The 24,058-nt window shown below is 36.8% G+C and overlaps 1 protein-coding gene across 1 annotated transcript in view; it reads left to right on the top strand.

Annotated features, from left to right (window-relative positions):
- Positions 1–9,276: 9,276 nt before the first annotated feature.
- kcnh7 (potassium voltage-gated channel subfamily H member 7) overlaps positions 9,277–24,058 on the top strand; it is a 51,505-nt gene continuing 36,723 nt past the window's right edge. Inside the window, exons 1-3 of the mRNA XM_030124547.1 lie at positions 9,277–9,755; positions 10,132–10,362; positions 21,940–22,095. Coding sequence (XP_029980407.1) covers positions 9,680–9,755; positions 10,132–10,362; positions 21,940–22,095 — 463 coding nt within the window. The 5' untranslated portion in view covers positions 9,277–9,679. The remainder of the gene's footprint in view (positions 9,756–10,131; positions 10,363–21,939; positions 22,096–24,058) is intronic.

The raw sequence follows: 24,058 nt of genomic DNA, 5'->3' as shown, positions 1-24,058 counted from the left end.
TGCATCCCTTGTGTTCAGCTCTCAGTACATATCACCCCTCACCCACCTATTGGTTACCCTTTGCTTTAACAGTCAGCATATATGCCCAGGATTAATCAAGTTGTTTCCAGAAGTATCATACACGCACTAATGATTTGTCTTTTCCCCATAATATTGTAAATAATTCTGATTTTAGCTCCAAGAATTGACATTTGATCTTACTGTAGGGACAAGCTAGAACTAATAACAGAAAAAAAACAGATGTCATTGTAACATAATTGTTAGTGAGTAATGGCCATCCTCTGAGATGTTCAATTGTAGCTGTGTTGTGAGTAATGGATATGAGCTGCAGATCGGCTAAATGCAACAGTAATTAAATAAAATACACCAAACAAGGCAGTATGGCCTGAGGAGTACCCGTTTATGGGTACAGATGGAAAAACACTAAAGATTATATTCCACGATAGTTGCAAAGTCAGAAAATTGCTTCCACAGCTGACTTTTAAAGTAAACTCTTTTCCCAGAGCAGTGCAAAACAAGAGAACAGATATTGCCACGTTGCCAAGTTTTTGCCCTAATCTTATGAATTAGGCCAAAACACGAAAGAAAAGGATCCTGGATTTTTTTTTCTTTACTGTAGGACTCACCACCTGCAGCTGAACACAGGCTCTCAAGAGGAAGGTACAAATATGACACAGAAGGTAGAAACCCTCAACAGCTCATTCTGAAAGGTTATTAACATATTTATTATCACTGGTGATATTAAAAGAAGTTAGGTATTAAGGGCTATATTTATTGTCACTGATTTTTTATGTTTATGTATTGATGATTTTTGTAAACAATGTAAAGATGCAAATAAAATGTGTGCTATTTCATAATATTTGTCTGCTTAAGTATGTCCGTAAATGATGTGGTCATGCATTTAAATTTTTCTGACTTCCTGGCATTTGGCTTGTGTTAATGTGCAGGGATTAGCTGTGCTTTGCTCTCTGTGTTCATCGTGTATCTAGTCTTAGAAATCCAATGAATGACTGAGTAAGTAAAGCATACCAGCTCTTATCTACCTCCCAGGGGTTACAGAAAGTAGAACTGAAACTACAGGACCATGGACAGCGCCTCAGTTAAACTGTCCTTATGGAATAGGTGAGTGTAGCTTTCAGGGAGGGTTTCATGTAAAAAAAAAAAAGCAAAACATATACATATATATATATACATATATATATATATATATATATATATATATATATATATATATATATATATATATATATATATATATATATATATATATATATATATATATATATATATATATATATACATATATATATATATTTTTTTTTTTTTTTTTTTTTTTTTTTTTTTTAGAGGAGTGTAAGTATTTCTGGAAAAGGTCAGACATTTTTTAAAATAAAAAAGTTAAATGTGTGAATGTGTTTTCTTCATTTGTTTGCACCTTCATTTAACTAATAAAACATAAATACACCCATGTTGCTCATACAGATGGAACAAACCTTTACCTCTTCTCATGAAATGACTGTGACAATGGGATTTAATGTTGATAGATAAAGTTTAACTGGGACTCAATATGTAATCATTGCACCTGGTCAAAGGTGATTACTGATGTCTATAAATAGGAAGAAAAAAATGTGTCCATTATACCAACTTTATGGGCATCATTCATGATCTGAACCTGCTTTATCCTCACTAGGGTCACAGGGGTCACCTTAGCCTATCCCAGCTTCTTATGGGCGAAGGCAGTGTACACCCTGGACATGTTGCCAGTTCATCGCAGGTCTGACATATAGAGACGAACAACCAATCACTCTCACATTCACACCTATGGGTAATTTAGAAAAACTTAACTTATTAGTACATGTCTTTGGATAGTGGAGGAAGCTGGAGTACCTGGAGAGAACCCACGCAGACCATGGGAAGAACTGCAAACTCCACACATCCCATCACTGGTACTGGAATTGAACCCAGGACCTTCTTGCTGCGGGGTACCAGTGCTATCCACTGCACCACCGTGTTTATGGGACATCACTGTGTGATATATACTAGAAAAGCACTCGGAGAGCGCAGACCTCCACCAAGGCAGATCAATGGGCCCCCCTGTGCAACCCACCCCCCCCCCCCCCAATCACCACCAAAAATTTAATCATTTTTCCTTGTGCCAGTATCAACAGTTCCTGAAATTTTCATCCAAATCCATCCATAACTTTTTGGGTTATCTTGCACACGGACACAACAGACAGACAAACAGACAGACAAACCAACACCAGCGAAAACATAACCTCCTTGGCTGAGGTAATAAAGGCAATATTTTAAAAGGAATTTAGATCTTGTCTGCAACATACTCAAAACAAGTTGGAGCATAAGAATGTTTACCTCTGGGTTATATTGTCTTCCCTTTTATTTGTTTTTTTTTTACACTGTTCAATCATCTGGCAACTGGGGATAGCTGCAAGTGGATTTTTTTCATCCATTCCTGCTGTGTTTCTGCAGATCAGCAGTCTATGGTGTTGTTGTTGTTCATTACGTTCATGCATTTTCAATAGGAGGCAGCTGTAGACTATTAGCAGGACAGTTCAGCACATGCCCACTGTGACCATTAAACCACTCCATTGGAACTTGTACAGAATGAAGCTCAACATTCCAGTATACAGCCTTGTATTGATGGTACCTTCATACTATATATGCAGGAGAGCCACTAGGACACTGATGCAGCCCCATACCATTACAGATGCTGCTTTTGCTTATAATAATTCCATGGTTTTCATCTTAGAATCTGACCCATACATTTTTTCTAATAACAAGTTGAAACCTGGACTTGTGACCACAGTAAGGGTTTCCACTGTCCTTGGAGATTAGCTCTGGCCCAGGGTGGTGGTTTTGCACAGAGCTGGTATGAGGTTCCTCTAGTGTGGAGCAGTTTCTGGTTGCACTTCTCTATGCAGCAGTGAACTGTGCTAAGTGACAACAGTTTTCCAAATTACATCCGAACCCACGTGGCGATGTTCGTCATAGCAGCAGGACAGACTCTCCTGCAGTGCCACCTGAGTGCCCCAAGGTCATGTATATTCTGCACCAGTCCTGCCCTTGGCCTTTACAGACTGAGATTTCCCCAGACTCCCTAAATTTTTCACAATATCTGTACAGGGTGACAGATGTTTCGTTTGTGCTTTCTTTCAATGATAAATTACAGATTATAGTTTTATTGCATTTTTAAAGAACATCCAAACTTGGCTGGAAAAGGGATTTGTATATTTACTTCATTTCCACAACAGCTGAACTCTCTACTCTCTATCTGACAGATGGAAAATACATTTGACTCTAACAGAGTAAAAATATCACCCACTATTACATGATAAACCACAATCAATAGTATCCATTGAAAAACACTTTAACTGATGATCTTTTATATTTCCTGCCCTGAATCAATTTATTCCCAGTAATGTTTAAGTGTAATCCTGTGTAGAGGTCAGCGTCTTTTGGATTTCTATTCAGTTTAATTCAATGATCTTTACTTGGATGGATGTAGTAGACAATAATCCCAGAGCAATAGATTTCAATCATAATAAATAATAAAATAACACAAGCAGCAAGTAAAAAATTGATTACAGACAGAGGTCTGTAAAGTTGAATTAATGCTAAATATTGAAAGTGTAATAAGGCATATGGAATTTTCTGATTCATGATAATGGGACTAGGGTCAGTGACAAAATGTATGAAACTCCTGCGCATCAAACCGATCTATTAACCTTAACTTATTCCTTTAAAAAGAACAACTGGATTGATTTATGCATAAGTTTCTTTGTCTTATGTCCTAAATGTGTGATTGGCTATGTGTACAAACTTGTTAATATCCTTATTATTATCCATTATTTTTTACTTATTTACTTTATTTATTCTACTTTTTATTGATTTATTTATTTTTGCAAGTTCCTTTTCAACCTTACAGTGAGCATTACTGATAGCCTTTTTTTCTTTACAAAAGAAAAAAAGAGAACAGTGTACTTTGTACTATTGATGTCCTGTATAATGTCTTATGAGACTGTTCTGAATAAAAATTTGAATTAAATGATAAAAAAAAAAACAAGAGGAGCACTCGGAGAGAGATCTTGCCGCCCCCCAATCACCACCAAAAGTTAATCATTTCTTCCTTGTGCAGTATCAACTTCCTGAAAATTTCATGAAAAATCCGTCCATAACTTTTTGAGTTATCTGCAACAAAACACAAACACGCACGCACACAAAGCAAAGCGATCACAATACCTCCTGGTGGAAGTAAAAAAAAAAAAAAAAAAAAGAATAGCTGGGACAAGTGAAAGTCACACTGTTCAGGACCAGGGATAGTTCCCGAGGTTAGAGGTGGGTCAAATGATGTCAACAACCATTTCAGGTCAAATGAAAAACCAAAACAAGTCTACAGTCACGGAAAAAATTATTAGACCATCAAAAGTCATCAAAAGCAATGGTTATGCAATCAAGTACTAACTCCTGTGTGTATCATGTGACTAAAACAGACAGAAAAGAAAACACGGAATGCCTAAAAGCACTGTTTTTGTCAGTACAATGCCATAGCTATTGATGTAAGAACTGAAGTGATTTTGGTTATTATCAAGAAAACCATGGAAAATGGCTAGATATCAGCTCTGAAATTAAACTCTTATAGAGCTATTTTTGATGTTAATCATTATATTTGTCCAAACAAATGTACCTGTAGTTGTACCAGGCATTAAAAATGAACAAGAAATTGAAGAAAACAAAGGTGGTCTAATATTTTTTTCTGCGACTGTATGTGGTAAGATTAGTTATTGAGCAACTTTATAATGTTTGTCTTCTTTACAGGTAGATAAAAAGAAGAAAAATTCTGAGATACCATCTAAGAATCAAGAGCAGAGTCACTGGATTCTGGAATCAGAAGTCTTAACTTGTGGCAAGAAGTCAAGTACATACAACAAGATGCAGCAGTTGACTGATGAACACCAGAAGTCTAAGTTCTTATGAATGAATATGGATAATACAACCATTGGTCCAAGTGTCCAAACATAATGATGTTGATCCAGTTCACCATGGCTTCGGTATTCAAAATACAGTGATGCATTGGTTCAGTGACAGCGTTTGTACTTTTCTCCCACCTACCCAATGGCCTGATCTCCCCAAGGGCAACCGGCCGCTCTGGCCCCGAACTGGCACCACGAGACCGAAAACATGCAGATAGACAAGAAATGGTAGACATATCCTTCCTGGGTGTTTTCTTACAGGACATGTCATCATGACCCATCCATGACTCGTGCTCTGGACACCTGGTATTTACAGAGAGTAGTCTAATATTATATTTCTCTAACACTTGACAAAAGGTCATCTCAGGTAAAATAAGAAAAAAGATGCATGTGGGTTAGGCTGCCCTTCAGTCTATTTCCGACGCTGGAGCTTTAGGGGATTTCTAGTAACAACTTTTATTCCCTTAGAAATAACAGGGGCTCCAATGTGCAACGAGTCACCATTAAATCAACTGCTTTCATTTTGTTCTTGTAACTTTTCATTTTACTTATTAATTATATCTATTACTATTTTCAGTAACTTTCTTATGACTACAAAAATTCACATTAAGGTAATATCTGCTTAAATTATTAATAGATTACACTCACTAGTTGGTTGTTTATCTTCATGCATTATCTTCATGGTGATGTTTCATTTTTACATTGATAGATATAATATTAACTGTCTATGAATCACTCATTTATTACATTATTATCAAGATAGAAATGATGTGTCCAAGTCTTAACCCTTTAAAACCTGACGTGTCATCGCTGACACACTCTGTGCATATGTAGCTTGAATGATGGTAACTCTTTCACTGTTTCTGCAATTGGAAAAATTCCAACGGTTTCTGAAAACTGAGACGTTGCACTTTATAGGTTTTATTGGTTCATTATGGTAATTTCCATCACACCTGTACTAGAAGCTAAAGAAAAAGCTGTTTTAGCAATATTATAACATGCAGTAAATTGTAAATGATTGCTAGATTTTGAAAAATCTGAGAAAAAAGTGCTCTGGAAAAATGGGAAAATGGACTCATCATCAAAATAAGAAAAAGTCCAGGCAGACCATTTAGGTTCAGGGTTTAAAGGGTTAATGATTCCAAAGTATGTTTTAATGTTGTGTACTCAATTGTGTTACTTTAAGAGCACCAAATCTAAAATAAGTTTCACCATTAGGAGCATCTATCTATCAAGCTGTCTAAACCGGGGGTGTCAAACTTGTGGCCCGTGGGCCAAAATCGACCAACCAAAGGTTCCAGTCCGGTCCATAGGATGAATATGTGAACTGCAAAAATGACACTGAAGTTATTCATCTTAATCTGAAGTAGCCTTCTTGTGGACAGATAGTTAAGTCAGTAACATTATGGTCTATGATGTGGAAGGCTGGGGCTCAAATCCTGGCAAGAACTCAATTTCTTGAGGCTCTGCCCAGAGGATCAATAATCTTCTATCTAATCTAATCATCAAGGATGTCAAAGTCCTTTTACTTCAGGTGCCACATCTCATGTGGATGGACAAGGATAATAGTAGCATAATAACAATTAAATAATGACAACTCTAAAATTTTCCCTTTGTTTTAGGGTAAAAAGTACAATTACATGAAGGTGTTTACGTTTACAAGCTATCGTTTCACAAAAAAAAATGTAATGACCTGAACAGATATGAACATGTCTTTAGACAAGTTAACTCAATTTTAACACTATTCTAAACTGTTATAAAATATTTGTGCATTTGTAAATCCACTGTGATCTGTAAGTTATAATGGGCATGTGTAAATGATAACTGATGCATAATATTGTTAAAAATGCACTTATTTTTCTTAAGAAATTTCAGGTTTTTTATGGTGGTATAGTTTGTAGATAAAATTTTCATAATGCAATTTTACTTTTTTCACTCTAAACATAGAGAAAATTTGGAGTGGGCCTTATTAGCTTATATGTTTATTATATGTGGTTATTTTAACCCTTTCATGCACATTGGTCACTACAGTGGACAGCTATTCAAAGCTGTTCTCTTGTATATTCATGGATTTTATTGTTTTAGTTCCATATCAGCCAACACAGTGGATGCTTAGGCATCATCCCATACACTGCAATTCATACCATTACTGTAACTTTGCTGTTCTAGATAAATCTGATCTGCACTAACATGTTTGAGTGGAAATCAATTGCTTGTTGTTGATATTAGACTGTAATTAACAGTTTTTCTTTAAAAAAAGGGATTTTTTTTTTTGCATCTTATCTCCATAAAGTGAGTAATAACTAATATTAGAGTATGTTAAAATATGACAAAACATCAGATTAGCAGCACTAAAAAAAATGTATTTCATAGTTTCACACAGTACATCAGTGAATACATGTTTCTTTGCTTCAAAAATTAAATGCATGGTGTCCAGCTGAGTGGGCATTTTTACACCCCCATGAAAAATAGGTTCATTAAAAAAAAAAAATTAATCACATTGGGTTTTTTTGTTTGTTTGTTTGTTTTTTGGGGTTTTTTTTTTTTCGTACCTAAAGAGGAATAAAACCACTCAGGAAAAAAAAATCTTGATTAAGGTTCATGCATGAAGGGTTAATGATGAGTAAACATTTATAACTGTCCTTATAAACCATATACTAATAAGTATTCATGTCAGAAATATGCTTTATAATGATGAATTCAGTATTTGTTAATCCATAACTAATGTTCTTATTAACCCTTTCATGCATGAATTATGAGAACCTTAATCAAGATTTTTTTTACTGAGTGTTTTATTCCTCTTTAGGCATGAAAAACACAATGTGATTGAATTTTTTTTTTTTTTTTTTTTTTTTATGAACCTATTTTTCATGGAGTTACAAAAATGTCCACTCAGCTGGACACCATGCGTTTAATTTTTGAAGCAAAGAAACATGCATTTACTGTCATACTGTGTGAAAACTATGAAATAAATGTTTTGGGTTTTTTTTTTAATGTTGCTAATCTGATGTTTTCTCGTATTTAACATACTAATAATAGCAGTATTACTCACTCAAATAATATGCAAAAAACAACAAAACACAACAACTTAAAAAAACACAAAAAACAAAAAACTGTTAATTACAGTCTAATAACAACTAGCAATTGATTTACACCCAAATATGTTGCTGCGGATCAGGTTTATAAAGAACAGGAATGTTACAGTAACGATATGAATTGCAGTGTATTATGGGATGGTGCATAAGTATCCACTGTGTTGGTTGATATGCAAGTAAAACAACAAAATCCATGAATATACAAGAGAACAGCTGTAGAGTAACTGTCCACTGTACAGTAGGGACCACTGTGCATGAAAGGGTTAATGATGAGTAAAACATTTATAACTGTCCTTATAAACCATATACTAATAAGTATTCATGTCAGAAATATGCTTTATAAATAAGAATTCAGTATTTTATTAATGCTTAACTAATGTTCTTATTAACCCTTCATGCATGAATTATGAGAACCTTAATCAAGATTGTCCAGCTGAGTGGACATTTTTGTAACTCCATGAAAAATAGGTTCATAAAAAAATAAATAAATAAATAAAAAAATTCAATCACATTGTTTTTTTCATGCCTAAAGAGGAATAAAAACACTCAGGAAAAAAAATATTGATTAAGGTTCTCATAATTCATGCATGAAAGGGTTAATGATGAGTAAAACATTTATAACTGTCCTTATAAACCATATACTAATAAGTGTTCATGTCAGAAATATGCTTTATAAATAAGAATTCAGTATTTTATTAATGCTTAACTAATGTTCTTATTAACCCTTTCATGCATGAATTATGAGAACCTTAATCAAGATTGTCCAGCAGCTGAGTGGACATTTTTGTAACTCCATGAAAAATAGGTTCATAAAAAATAAATAAATAAATAAATTCAATCACATTGTTTTTTTCATGCCTAAAGAGGAATAAAAACACTCAGGTAAAAAATATTGATTAAGGTTCTCATAATTCATGCATGAAAGGGTTAATGATGAGTAAAACATTTATAACTGTCCTTATAAACCATATACTAATAAGTATTCATGTCAGAAATATGCTTTATAAATAAGAATTCAGTATTTGCTAATGCTTAACTAATGCTTCATAGTGTGTACTTATTATAAAGTGTTACCGATTTTTTTTTTTTTTTGAAGGTGCACGAGGCAGAGCTGTTCCAAATGCGCATATTCCGATTATAGTGATTTCTCTGTGCACGAGGCTGGTTATTATCTTAACCCGAGGTGGAGGGAACTAAGCCCCCTGGGAGCAACGTCACTCCCCTTGGCATATTAACCACTGTCCGCTGTATGCGCCTAACACAACACAGCACAGAGGACGGCAGGATCGCATCCATCCTCATCGCGAAATGGTTTGTGAACTGAATCCCAGTCCAACATTCCTCCCAGATTCCGTCCGTTTGGGCGAGGAGGCGTTCGCGTGCTCCGGTATACAAGCGGGCTAAAGAACTCCCGGTGAAGTAGGAAGGTCGTTTAAAGTGGAGAAAAAAAAAAAAAAAAAAAGAAAAGAAAGAGCGCGGTTGTCCAGTATGATCCGCGGTTAAGGAAACATCAGTGAGAGCCAACATCTGTAACTTCAGGATTTACATGTGTGAGGGCGGCTTTTCCGGAGCTCGTGGGATATTCTGTGTATAAACATGCCTGTAAGAAGAGGTCACGTTGCGCCACAAAACACTTTTCTTGGATTAATTATTCGGAAATTCGAGGGTCAGAGTAAGTATCCTACTAGATATTTGAATATTACAAAGTTATTCATATTTGTCATCAATCAGCCAACAGAAGAGTGCTGTTTAAGTCATTCCTTGCAAAAAAAAAAATAACAAGAAAATAATATTATTCTTTTGTTATTGGAAGAGACACTAAACAGAAGCTTTCTAACTGAGTTGTGTGATATTAGGTTTGTTAAGATAAAATGATTAGTGGAGTGGTTGTCTGTGTTCTACACCGTTGCATTAAGGGATTGTAAAGTTAATCAGCTTTGAAATGATTGTTTTGGTTTTATATGTATATATGAGCTGACAACATGACCACAATATACATATGTACATATATACATATACACAGTGCAATACCTTTCTTTCTTATGCAGATCGGAAATTTGTGATAGCCAATGCCAGGGTGGAGAACTGTGCGATCATATACTGCAATGATGGCTTCTGTGAGATGACAGGCTTCTCCAGACCAGACATCATGCAGAAACCATGCACCTGCGACTTCCTCCACGGAGAGCTCACAGACAAGGAGGCCATCAGCCAGGTGGCACAGGCTGTACTGGGGTCTGAAGAGCGCAAGGTGGAGATCACCTACTACCGCAAGGATGGTGAGTAAATGAGTTGGAAAAACCACCGTGGGGCTGTCACAGGGCGCCTTTGGGTTCATAAGGGAGGTTCGATCATCCTGAGAGAACACCTTAACGCAGCTGCTCACTGTGTCCGCTCCAGCCAGACTCACTTACATTTATATCCACTGCAGAAGAAATCAATAAGATCTAAAAGAACCCATTTCATGTTTATCCCAAAGGTTTTCAAGTAAACATATAACATTGATCCTAGAGGTGTGGAAGTTCTTGATTCAAAGGTGCATCACAGTGCTGGTGTCAGAACTGAATCGAATTGTGCAAACAGTGAATATCACACCTCTACGTGTAATTCAGTGCTGAAGAAGGGTTTATGTTTTGTTTTGGCTTGTTTTGTTAACATACTGGAGTGAGTCATACAGGTACTTGTCTTGAAAACCTGCAGCTTTTGGTATTATAGCCCTTTGTTCTTTCTAAATAATAGAAAGCTCAGATGTATTTGACTGCTTGCATTAAATGGTGAGGATCATATAATCTAGTGAGATGCATTGAGAATCATGGTGCATTCACTGATTCACTGATTGGTGAATGGGAATCTTATTGAATTGTAAAGCCGGTCAAGATTCGTACCTCTGATGAGATCTAGAAATAGAGATTTTACAGGAAATTTTCTGCTGAATATGAGAATATCTGAAAGTACAAGGATCAAATTGTGTTACAGTCTTTGCCACCCTTAATTCACAGCATCATGTGCCTGATGATAAAAAAAAAAAAACAACTCTGGCTGATAAAATGCTGTGATCTGTTCTTTGTTTCATCACTAAAATGCAGCATAAAGTGAAAAATACAGTAGAATGAGGATACACAAGTGGAAACTACTGTATGTCAGATGATAACATGATTCACAGTTTTTTTTTTCCTTGATGGACAAAGTGAGAGACTGTGGGTAGACAGAGCTCACCGGGTTATTATGCCGCATGACTTTATGATAAATACACTTGCTTTATACTTTACAGATAAAATACACGCTGAATGAGAAATAAAGAGGGATGTTTTGGTGTGCAGCAGCTTTATTAGACTGGGGATCTATTCAATACTCTAAGCTCTGCAAGCTTTGCATAGATATGTTCTACCTTTAACTGTGGTTCTTTCATAAACACTGCTATTTGTCATTCATTTCCGGCAAATCCCAGTCCTGGTGTGAATGGTGTACTGTAGAGACAGCAGTCCTGAGTCAGAGAGAATTAATACGATGTTACCGCTCAGTGGCATAAATCCCCAGATTGACCACCTCCTGCCACGCTCTCACATGAGCATTTTATGGTCTGGATGACACAGTCCTTCAGAGTCAATCCAAAAGTACAAGCCTAGTGGAACGGCACAATGAGAACATACCTTTCCCTTTTTCTAGTGGTTGCACAAATAGTCCAACAATATCTTTGAACATGTACTCACACCTTCGTGATAACTTCCAAAGCATTCACAAACAGTAGTGCATGAGGAGCCTTCGATGGAAAAATAGCTGTAATATTTTATTTAATCATAAGGAGCCAGGGCTTTAATTTTTAATTGTGAGTTTGATTGGATTCTAGGCCACGGATACATGTTTAATCTACCATCAGCAGTCATCAGCCTCCACTTTTTTTTTTTTCTTTCTTTCGCTAATCAGGAAGAAAACAAGAGCCAGCTGCGACACTGCTAAAATGGATTGTTTCAAAATCCTGCAAGACAATTTCACAAAACACTCAAGGGTCTGTTTATGAGAGCATGAACCGCCTGGTTTTTGACAAGTGCGATTTTGAGGCAACTTCATTTAATTTGCCATGCTCAGTCCTTGATGCGTGTGCTGTACTCCATCTAAGCAGCATCTGCCTGTAACGTTTAAAGCGTGGCAGATGAGAGCTACAGGAACCTTCCAACATAATCGTTGCTCTCTGTCTCTTCACAATCCTCCCTGGTGTGCATCATGGCTTCAAGACACAACTCTTAATACTCCTCAGAGGAATTTATAGTGAGCGTGTGTGCTCATGAATAAAGATGTCAGGGCTGACAGTGCAGTGACTGGGAATGAGCAGCTTACAGAGTAAATGCATTAAACTGGTATGGAGGACACAATCCACGCACTCACACAACTATAGGGGAATGAAAGATTCATGGCATCCTTCAGAGTGATGGCCCCATTGATTTAGGTCTGTCTACAAATGGGAGTTGATGGCTGGAAACTAGATGGATTCCATGTCTCCTCTCTTAGCAATTTCTTCAAATTTTCATTTCTAATGCAAATAAAATAATCCGTTGTATTAAAGATTTGTCATGTACCTACTGAGGTGGCATGGTGCAAAGAACGTAAAATAAACCAGCATTAGTTCTCCTTTCCTCTTGCTATTTATACTGGTTGTATTATAAGATCTGTGCCTTAAATAACAACATTTAGATGAATTATCATTTGATAAACTGTGTTGCAGTTTGTTTTTCCTCTCCATCAAGTAAGGTCAGGATTTTAGAACGCCATGTGACATCAAGAGCAACAAAGCTTTGGCTCTTTTCACTAAAAAGGCAAAAAGTTAAGCTGCTTATGCGTATGCTTAGAAATTAAAGTAGTGGAACAATGGGGACCGTGGGAGCGCAGCAGGCCTTGAGCACAAAAGTGTGGGGTTTTTTATTATTATTATTATTGTGTTCCCCTCTGCTGTACGTGAACCAAGAGGGGTTGTGAGAGAAGATACCCCACACATGTTCGTCTTCCAACGATGATACATAATCAATGAGATAAATGCCTTTCCTTGATGGCTTTGTAAAGCTATCCTATTCCACGGGGTGTAATAATACTTTGTACCTCAATGAGTCTTAACAAAAGGAAGCTGACACCGTGCAGTAGAGAAAAGTTAAATGGATAATGGCTACATAACAGCGGCAGCTTAGCTAACCGTGCTGAATGATCTGGGCCATGTGGTATGCGTGGGTGCTGGGTTTCATAGGTGACTCCCCACCGAGGGGACTGAAGGGCCGTGTACCCCTGCTGAGGGTTTAGTGGCAGGGGAGCGAGGAGGGAGAGGGGACATAAAGTGCCTTCAGTGCACAAGGTGTGCTGCAGGACACTTAGATGACTACCCTTCAAAAGAGCACATCTATTTTTCATCACACTCAGCCCTCCTTGGTGTTCCGCAGTATGAGGTGAAACACATACAGAGCTGCTCTCATCAGGTTTAATTTGGTACGAGTGAAGTAGGTATGTTCAAGAAAATGTTGCAGATTACATGTAATATGTATGATTTCATTGCTTGTGCTATGGACAGACTTATATAGAATACTGGCTTCTTTAAAATGAGTGGTGAATGAGAGGGCGGATGTTTGAACACCATAACAATACAGTCTTTGTAGTGAATAAAAATGTTCATCCATAGGCTATTTTAATCTCATGGGATGCTTCACTGAAGTTCTTTCTCACACCATCTGTGATATTTAATTAGTCACTGCATTCTAAGTTGAATATTATCATCCATTGTTTTTAATCCAATGAATTTTGTTACTTGAAGCCGAAGAAAATGTTATTGAGCACAATTGATAAATGTAAACACAGATGAAACATAGCTGCACTGGAGCTGCTAGTTATCCCTGATGGCTCTAGAGACACTGATTGAAGATGAAATTAGGCCAGGCTGTGTAGCTTATAGCGGTCTCACTGAGGCGAGATATTGCCACAAGGCTCAAAGCTCTAAACAAAGGGTTAGCTTGCATGGCCTCTCCCTACATGCCCTAGTCCCGATTGGCTATGCCCCAGTAACGTTGCGTATTGGCTTAAGCAGAATAGCCCTAGACGAGAAACATGTCAGATTTCATTATGCAAGACTACTACCAGGCAGTGGTCTACGGTGGTACTGTTTAAAAGCTGTACTTGTAGATAGTGCATTGGTCAAAAAAAAAATGCAAAAACAAAAATCACCGCTCAACAATATTACTTATGTTTCTCCCCAGAGCAGATCAGCTTATGATAGGAGCTTAGATTAAAGTGGAGCCTCAATACATTCAAACGGCTTTAAAATAGAAATAATTTCTCTTTCTGAGGTAAGATTTAAATTGTACACTTGCAACTAATATATAACCTAATATATGTATATGTTCACATATGTTGAAGTCATCGTACTTTTTTGCTAATACTCTGTTTGACCCGCGAGGCGTCGTGGTAATAGTGTCTAAAAGATTACTTGATTAAGCAGCAATGTTTTAATAATTGATGATGGAAATAGAATCTACATTAATGAAATTTCCATCATGAAAAGGGAGCTTTTCTTAATGCACTGTCCATTCATTCAAGCAGGTGTAAATAACATTTCTTGGCTCGCGGGGAAACACTACATGTAAAGGTCAGGGAATGAATGGGCTTTCACTCTGTCCCTGATACAAACTGCTGTACTGTCATTGATGTTAACCATGTCCAGCAGCTACAACCATGTTTGGATTACGTTGTGCTAAGTTATACAAGAATAGTTTGGTTGCATAGCCTTAAGTCCGAATTGTCAGCAGTTTTTAACACTCAGTGGTGGTTGTGGTTTGTGGTAAGTAGGGAAAAAAAACATATACCTCCATATATACATTATATATATATATATATATATATATATATATATATATATATATACAGCATGTTCAGCAAAAAGCAGAAGCCATCATTATCTCCTCTCTATTTATACACTGTCCTGTCCTGACCTCCCTTGTCCTGTCTTGGTGTTCATTAAATAAACATGATAAACAGAAGGCATGAACCCACGTTAAAACAAATGGAATAAAATGCAAAATCTTTTTAAGTGTTGTTTATGTACCGAAGAATAAAATACAGTAATGATGAGGAGACTTTACACTATGTCCCATCACACATTATTATGCTCATATAAAAAGCTTGTTCCACAGAGAGCAGTAAATTTGTTTGTTTTTTGTTCTAATGCTATTTTAAAGAAGAAAAAAAAAAGATACTGTACAGGGTACCTCAAGATCTTCTGTCTTTCTGTGAGCCTTCAAACCAAATGCACTCTATCACAGTGACTAGTAAATAGGCCAAATTGAAAACCAATATTTTTTCTCAATAAATCTGAAAAAGGCTCCTCATAAAAACTGGCTGACAGCCGTGTTCATCATGACACTTCAACTGTGAAGTTTTGCCTGCCAGGAGATTTAGCCTGGGGGTTGCATCACAGATCTAGAGAATTTTCTTTTATATCAGAAAATCAGTTGAGTTTAATTCACAAAGTGTAATGAAGGTATGTGATGAACTGAATTTGAAATTACGGAATCAGTGCAGTTGAGCTTTTCAGAACATTAATTACGGATATGAATGAATAAGAATATTTAAAAAATCAGTTTGTGTTTTCCCAGTCAGGGTTCTGTACCTTCAGTAGCGTTCTTAGCACTGGTTGGATGTCAGAAAGGAGATGAATAACACAGTTGTTCCCAATTAGTGGCAACATCAGGTCATGAGTGGGTCGGATGATCACATGACGTAGCACATCTTATTTTTGATTTTAGAGAAGAAAGAAACTTCCTGTTTTAATTACAAGAGCTTCTTCTCATTCATCGCAATCTAGAATCAGAAACTACATAAGATAAAAGTGCTGTGACGAGGGCGTATCATCAGATCAAGTGCAGACGTAACATAGCGGCTATAAAGATGCCTTCCTTTGGTGTGTTTTTGGTGGAGGTGACATTCAGCAGGAGTCCACATGAAAAGGGACCCCCATGGCTTAGCCTTTAAGCGTGACTATTGTTTCCCCATCTGGTAAGGTAAACTCCAGCCCAGAAATATTTCTGCTGATTTCACAGTTTTGTCACTACATGAAGCATTTTGCTGGTTCTTCACCTACTGTTAGTCGATAACAAGATCCTGCATCAACTCATATAAACAGAAAAAAAAAATTGTAAATTTCATGCATATTTCAGATTTTAGTTTCGTATCTTAATATTTTCCCTGCATCACACTTAAATCTACCCTTTGTTTTTGTTTATGGCTTAGACAGATGATGTTTGTATTATCTGAAATATTAAGCACAGAAAATGACACATCATTTAATGCGTGTTAATGTACGCATGCGGTCACAAAGGGAAATTGTAATGCAATTTTTTATTTATGTGCTGCTGCTTGCACTGAAAGTAAACAATTCATATTTAATGCTTGGTTTATGAGCCTGTTCAGAAAATTAAAACCCTGATGCACAGCAAAAGTTAGATCAAAATGTACCAGTGTGTCTGAACAATGAAGCAAAGGGAGCATGTACATCTGTTTTCTCATATAAGATGGAAATGTTTAGGACTCATATTCTCATTTTTCACTTTATGAGCTACACTCAGACCTGAGTTTTTATGTGTGATGCTAAGTACTTGATATCTTTTCACAATTTCTAATAGAGTGACTGTGGAAGAACTATGGAAGTGCATTTAAATTACACTATACTAGAATTACCTCTATTATTTTCACAGTTCTGAATGTTTAACACTTTTATCACTGGAGGAAACTGTAGAAAAATGTAGTCACGGAAAAAAAAAATATTAGACCATCAAAAGTCATCAAAAACAATGGTTATGCAATCAAGTGCTAACTCCTGTGTGTATCATGTGACTAAAACAAACAGAAAAGAAAAATGGCATGCCTAAAAGTTCTGTTTTTGGCAATACAATGACATACCTACTGATGTAAGAACTGAAGTGATTTTGGTTATTATCAAGAAAACATGGAAAAGCTCTGAAATTAAACTCTTTTGAGCTATTTTTGTTGTTATTATATTTGTCCATACAAATGTACCTTTAGTTGTACCAAGCATTAAAATGATCAAGAAATTGAAGAAAACAAGGGCGGTCTATTAATTTTTTTCTGCGACTATAGTTTCTACTCACAGCACATTATATAGGAGGACATATCATCTGCATAGTTGCACAGTCATTTGCTGCATGTTCATTTGAAGTACTGGAAAATTAAAGACACATCTGAAATTATAAATATGGTTCAAATGTTTTTATCTGATCTCATACTGCAGCCACAATTTTCTACCACATATCTTCCTTCACCTTATTACCTCCTGAACCTATTGTCCACTTTCACATTGAAATTGAAAGGGATTGTGTAACTGTTAATAACCAACAATTTTAGATTATTTAGAGAATTTCAGACTTCTAAATCCCACTACAAATTGACTCTCACTCGCTCATTTTTCTCATTATTCTCTAAAATGAACATTATGTGTAATCAAACAGATCAAAGCGAAAACACAGACTGTTCCCTTTTTACCGAAAGGACAACGTGGAATTAGGTGTAGGATTTTTAGGAAATGCAGGAAAGTGCTTTTTGTGTAAAGGGGATTTTCAGGGCAAGGACTCATCATTTCCCAGCTCACTAAGCGCTGCTACTTTAAATCGTAACATAATAGAGAATACTGCGCTCCAAACAAGTCACATGATGCTGCAATGAAACATATGTAAATGTAGGTATGTAGATATCTCCCAAAATGCAAAAAAGGTAATTTACCCTGTTGATATATTTATTTATTTAGTGTATTTTACACTGTGTAAAATCACATCATCATATTGTTGGTGGTGCCAATGCATCCTTACCTCTGGGGGGTTTGAAACAGAAATCCATCCAAAAGAACTCTGGCATGTTGAGGCAGACCAAGCTTGTTATATTTAGTCAGACAGCAAGTCTACTGCTAATGAATGCTGCTGGCAGGGTGTCTGTGAGCCCAGAGCAGATTACAGTGAACACTGGTAATATGTGTCCTCTGTGAGTAGGAGAGACACAACAAGACAGAGAGACAGACAGACACAGAGAGACAGACAGACCTACACAGTGACAATGAGCCACTTTTAGGTTTTAGATATTTTCATTTTATAAGCCACTGCCAGATAACAAATACCAATTATTATCTTCTGGAAAAAGTTATAATTACTTTTTATTTCTAATTTCTTTTCACATTATGAGCTGGAAATTTTTAGAAAACACACTCGGGGTCAATAATATCTCCTGCTCCGGAGAGAGTTACTGTGAGACTACACACTGTTTTTTGTGTTATTGTTTATATGTCCGATGGGTAAAGAGGTTTAGTGGTGTGCAGTTGTTCCCACAGGCAACCGTAGCCTTCAATAACGCAGCTTTCGCTAGTTCAGCAGAGAAACTGCAATATTAAAGCTCAAGACTAAGTTTAGATCTGGGTGGGTTTTCTGCTCCACTGCCTCACAAGATGCTCAACTTCTCAGACTATTCATATGAACATATTGCAATCATAACTGAAGCTTATCCCATACTGACTCTGCCTCACATTTACTCTGTATTATATTACACTCTGCGTATTTGTCTTTTTTTAAGGAAGACATCCACATAGTGCAGTAGAACTAAGTGGGCTTAAGAAGACATACAATACATACAGATGCACAAACACACAGAGCATTCGTTTAACCCCTGGGCTTACTTGTTTTAACTAGTATCATTTGTTCTGACATGGAGGCGTTGACCTTTAAATCGGATCAACTTGTTCTTTAGTCTTCTCAACATGCATGTGAAACCACAGGGAGATGTTAAGTCACTTATAGATTTCACTCTATTTGCCATTATAAATTATATCCTCTGCAATCATCTGCCTGATTGTTTTCATTTATTAACAAACTGTCATTTTTTACCATTTAAGGTTGGATAAAGTCATCTTCAAACATATAATGTAGGGAAATAAACACTTCTTTTTTTGTAAGATTTTATGCCAACACTGGTTTGTTCTTTACATTATGACAGTTCTCACAATATAACACAGTATCTGCAGAGTCTTGCCAGAACCCAATCCTGATATCAACCCCTTCATGTGGAATAATGTATTGGATTTACATGTGCATAGGACATTTTATAAAGCATTAGTATGATTGGATCTTGGCTGTAGTTTATAAACTGTAATTTGAGAGAAAATTGTAGCTCAAAAAATGAAAATCACCCTGAATATCAACTGTATTATTTTGGTTAAATTGATTTTCAGTTGGAGCGACACGGCGGATAGTAGATAGCGCTGTTGCCTCCCAGCAAGAAGGGGTACATTTCCAACCAGGGACCTTTCTGTGTGGAGTTTGCATGTTCTCCTTGTGTTTGTGTGGGTTCTCTCCAGCTACTCCAGCTTTGTCCCACCATCCAAAGACATGCACTGATTTGATGGTTAATTGGTCAAGCTAAAATTGCCCATAGGTGTGAATGTGACAGTGATTGGTTATTTGTCTCTATAGTCCCTTTTACACAGCACTCCTGTTCCAGGAATATTTTGCCTTTATTCCGGAATGACGTCTGTGTAAACAAAATGGTGGGATCATTTGGTCCCACCTCTGTCATAGCTCTGTAACGCCTCTGGAGGTAGTGACAGAGCCCTGATAAAGGTGGAATCATGATTCCGGAATGTTGTGTAAAAGGAACACCTCTTCTTCTGCAACCAAGGTGTGACGTTTTGATGAGGTGTTGTGTGTGCGACCCCTACGCTGGGGGGATTTAAAAATGTGCGTGGGCCGTATACAGTAAACAAACATATCAGAAAGATGTCGAAGTGGGGAGACGCTGAGATCTGCAAGCTGTTGTCACTTTGGGCGGAGGACTCTATTCATGCTAGCATTTGTGGAATGGTGAAAGACTCTGGAGAGGTTAGCTAAGAAGTCAACAGCGCTATGCTCGCGGTATTTCTAATGCGCAAGTTATATGTCACACTATATGCTGCACGGTGTCACCACCCCTTTGATTCTGGAACGCAGGTCTGCTGTGTAAAAGTCCAGCCTGTCTCACCTCTGTTACTCCTTTGGCTTGGCTGTGGAAATCAGTCAGTGGTGGAAAAAAGGTGGGATTAATGTCTCACCTTTTCGCTGTGTAAATGTGGCTTATATGTCGGACCTGCAACGAAATGGTGACTCGTCCAGGGTTTACCCCGCCTTCACCCATAGGTGGCTGGGATAGGCTCCAGCACCCCCCACGACCCTAATGAGGATAATTGGGGCGGCCATGGCTCAGTTGGTAGAGCGGGTCGTCCAATAACTGAAGGGTTGGCAGTTCGAATCTCGCTCTGTCCTAGTCAGTCCGTTGTGTCCTTGGGCAAGACACTTCATCCTCCTTGCCTCCAGTGCCACCCACACTGGTGTATGAGTGTTTGGTGGTGGTCGGAGGGGCCGTAGGCGCAAAATGGCAGCCACGCTTCTGTCAGTGGCTACTGTGGCAGGGCAGCCACAGTGGCAGGGCAGCTGTGGCTACAGATGTAGTTTACCACCACCAGAGGGAGAATGTGAGAGCGAATGAATAATGGGTCAATAATGTAAAGCGCTTTGGGTGTCTAGAAAGGCGCTATATAAATCCAATCCATTATTATTAAAGTGGGTTCAGAAGATGAATGAATGATTTTCAGTTGATAGTCAGATTTATTCACTTCCATTCATCTAGATTTACTTGTTTAGATATCAATTAGTTTGACTTCCTTTAATCATTCATTCATCCATTCAAGCATTTATTCATTTATTCTAAAGTCTAAAGCAGGGGTGTCAAACCTGCGGCCCGGGGGCCAAATCCGGCCCGCCAAAGGGTTCAATCCAGCCCGAGGGATGAATTCGTGAAATACAAAAATTACACTGAAAATATTAACAATCAAGGATGTTAAAATAATCTTAGGTCAATTAATTCTAAAGTGGATCAGAACAGTAAAATATGATCATAATAAACTATAAATAATGAAAACTGCGAATTTGTCTCTTTGTTTTAGTGTAAAAAATGTAAAATTACACAAAAATGTTCACATTTACAGACTAGTCTTTTACAAAAAAAATGTGAATGTCTGAAATATCTTAAGAGAAGTATGTGGAATTTTAATAATATTCTCCCTGTTACTTAATGTTTTATGTATTTGTAGATCCACTGTGATCTCTAACTTGTGATTCACATGTATAAATGATAAACTAAGGCATAATATTGTTAACATTGCACTTATTTTACTAAAGAATTTTCAGGTTGTTCATATTTGTTCATGTTATGTTCAAGTTCAATTCGTAGATGTAAACATTTTAATTACAGAATTTTAAGTGTATTTTTGCATGTATTGTAGGATTTTTGACTGTAATTAAGTGTATTTTTGCATGTATTGTAGGATATTTAAGCATATTTAAGTGTATTTTTTATTTTACGGAATTTACTTTTTTCACTCAAAAGTTCTTATCCTATTGTTTGTATTATTTTACTGGTCCAGCCCACTTTATATCATATTAGGCTGGATGTGGCCCCTGAACTAAAATGAGTTTGACACCTCTGGTCTAAAGTAAGTAGATAAATCACAAAATTCACATTATTCTTCTGCAAATGTTTGTTTTTCCAATATATTCATTTTTAATGTTTTTCTTCAGTCATACATGACATCTAGTTTAAGTGAAGACAGAAGCATCTTTTGTCCTCAGTTCATGTAGCCAGAAAACAATGGATTAAATCATAAATAATCCATACTACTTGGTATCATACAACTAACTATTGTTTTTTCTCTGCTTCAAGCTATTGTTAAAGTCCACTTTTGGTCAATTTCTACAAGGTACGCTTTATTTTTTCTGACACATTCTGTGTTTTTTCAGGTTCTGACTTTCAGTGCACCACTCACATAATCCCAGTGAAGAATGAGGAAGGTGTGGTGATGATGTTCATCCTGAGTTTTGAGTATGTCGTGGATGAAGGAAGTGACAACTCCACAGAGAGGTTAAGCCCCACATCACCAACAAAGTCAGATCAAAGTGAGTATTCTCTCATTTTTATGATGCAAAATAAAGATAAAACACAGCTATAGAATGTTAAGAGGAAACAGAATTACTTTGTGCTTGTTGCGATTGGATTCTGGTTTTTAAAGTGTCGCTCCTCAGCAGTTTCTCATGCATACTAAAATACCAGTACTGACAGTATCATACTATGCACTTATTTTTTTTTTTTTAATTCTTTAAAAAACAACTTTTTCCCAATTTGTGAGATGACAGTATTTTGAAAACCACTCATTTCTTACATTTTTAAAGGACAGTTGCGTAAGTGGATGACTGTAATTAAGATAAGTCATTAAAATTCCCTTCTAGATCTGTTTAACACTAATTAAGCACCAGAGAATTCACTTCTCCTGTTATTCTCAGTGACCTACACCAGTTTTTCATCTCCACAGATTTTTAAAGCTACTACTGTACATTTTGCACGTACATCGTTACAATCCACTGAGTGCAGAGAGACTTTTCTGCCAACATTTTCAGGAGTTCTATTTAATTTTTAATCGTTATATCTATTTAATATCTTTTGGGAGAGGTGCATAATACACTGCAGTTCTCGTTTTTAATTTGGATATGTGTCAGAAGGTGTAAATGTCACCAAGACATTCCTGTTCGTCTCCAATTGGAGGCACTCAGCATCTCCTCTCTGACCAAAGCTCAGCTATCAACATCACTCAGCATGATTTCCTTCAAGGCAATGGCATTCACTTTGTGCTATACAGTGTGCATGCACGCATTTTAATATGTGCATCTGTGTGTGTGTGTGTGTGTGTGCATGTATGAGTCTACATATGTGTGTGTCCCTGTCTCTGTTGCTAACACTACTAATCAAAGATGATTGCTTGTGACCACAGAGACTTGTGGGCAGATGGGGTAGATAAGCATATGATGTGACTTTAGATTAGATAGAGTCTTGCCTACACCCACACATCACACATAAAGTATGACCTTATCACTTTTTTTGTCTTTGAGCTGCCATTAGGTAACACTGAGGCTTCCAAGTGGAAGTGCATGCTGGACTTCATTTGACTGGGTGACATTTATATAACATAATATTATATGCTAAAATTGGCACCACATCGAACCTCTCTTTTCCAATAATACAGGATCTGTTCAGGTGCACAGAAAAAGACACATTTAGAACTATGACTGAAGTCCAAACATTTACATTGAAGTATTCAGAAAATTATTTTCACGCAATCAGATCTTTGAAGAAAAACAAACTAAACTGTAAATGAAAATCAATGGCAGAGAGAGAACTTTTGTACATTAGAAGAATAAAACAAGTTAGTTTGCCTTTTTTGTATAAAGGTCAACAATGTTGTAAAATGTAAAATAGTGAAAACCAAACTTAAAAACTGATTGATATGGCAATAATTTTACATTTTTTTTCTATTCAAAACAAATATTTAATTGGATTAATTGTTAACCTTTAGTAGGTATGGTCCTCTCTCCATACACTCTTTCTCTGTAGCACTGCTATGGGTAACCAGTGTCTAATTTACTGCATTTTGAAGCTGTTTCTCCTGTACAACAATATAGCAGTAAATAAAACATGTATACCATACAAAAAATTAAAACCTCCATATGATTTTATGTATTGTATTTATGTTCTACTGGAGATCCTTCTACCTATTCTTTGCATATTATATACGTTGTGTTGCCCTCTTTCAGCTAACAAATACATGGTCCAGTGCAGTATATTAGAGTAACAGCCCGGAGAGTGATACTTGGACATTCAGGGACTAATTATAATCCTGTGTTGACAGCAGGCTATAAGCCTGCAAGGTGTCACCGCAACTAGCCCCATATTGAGCCCGGAGGTGAGTAATCCCTCTTTCCCAGAGCTGCCACATACAGCAGACACACAGTCAAAAACTTCAACATGCCCTCAAGTCTCAAATCAGGGTCAATAATTTTAAATTACTCTGCAGAAAAACTGTGCTCT

The sequence above is a fragment of the Sphaeramia orbicularis genome, chromosome 21 (genome assembly GCF_902148855.1).
Source record: "Sphaeramia orbicularis chromosome 21, fSphaOr1.1, whole genome shotgun sequence".
Classification (NCBI taxonomy): Eukaryota; Metazoa; Chordata; class Actinopteri; order Kurtiformes; family Apogonidae; genus Sphaeramia; species Sphaeramia orbicularis.
Note: the sequence above shows the minus strand (reverse complement) of the source record. Positions and strands in the feature narration are given on the sequence as shown.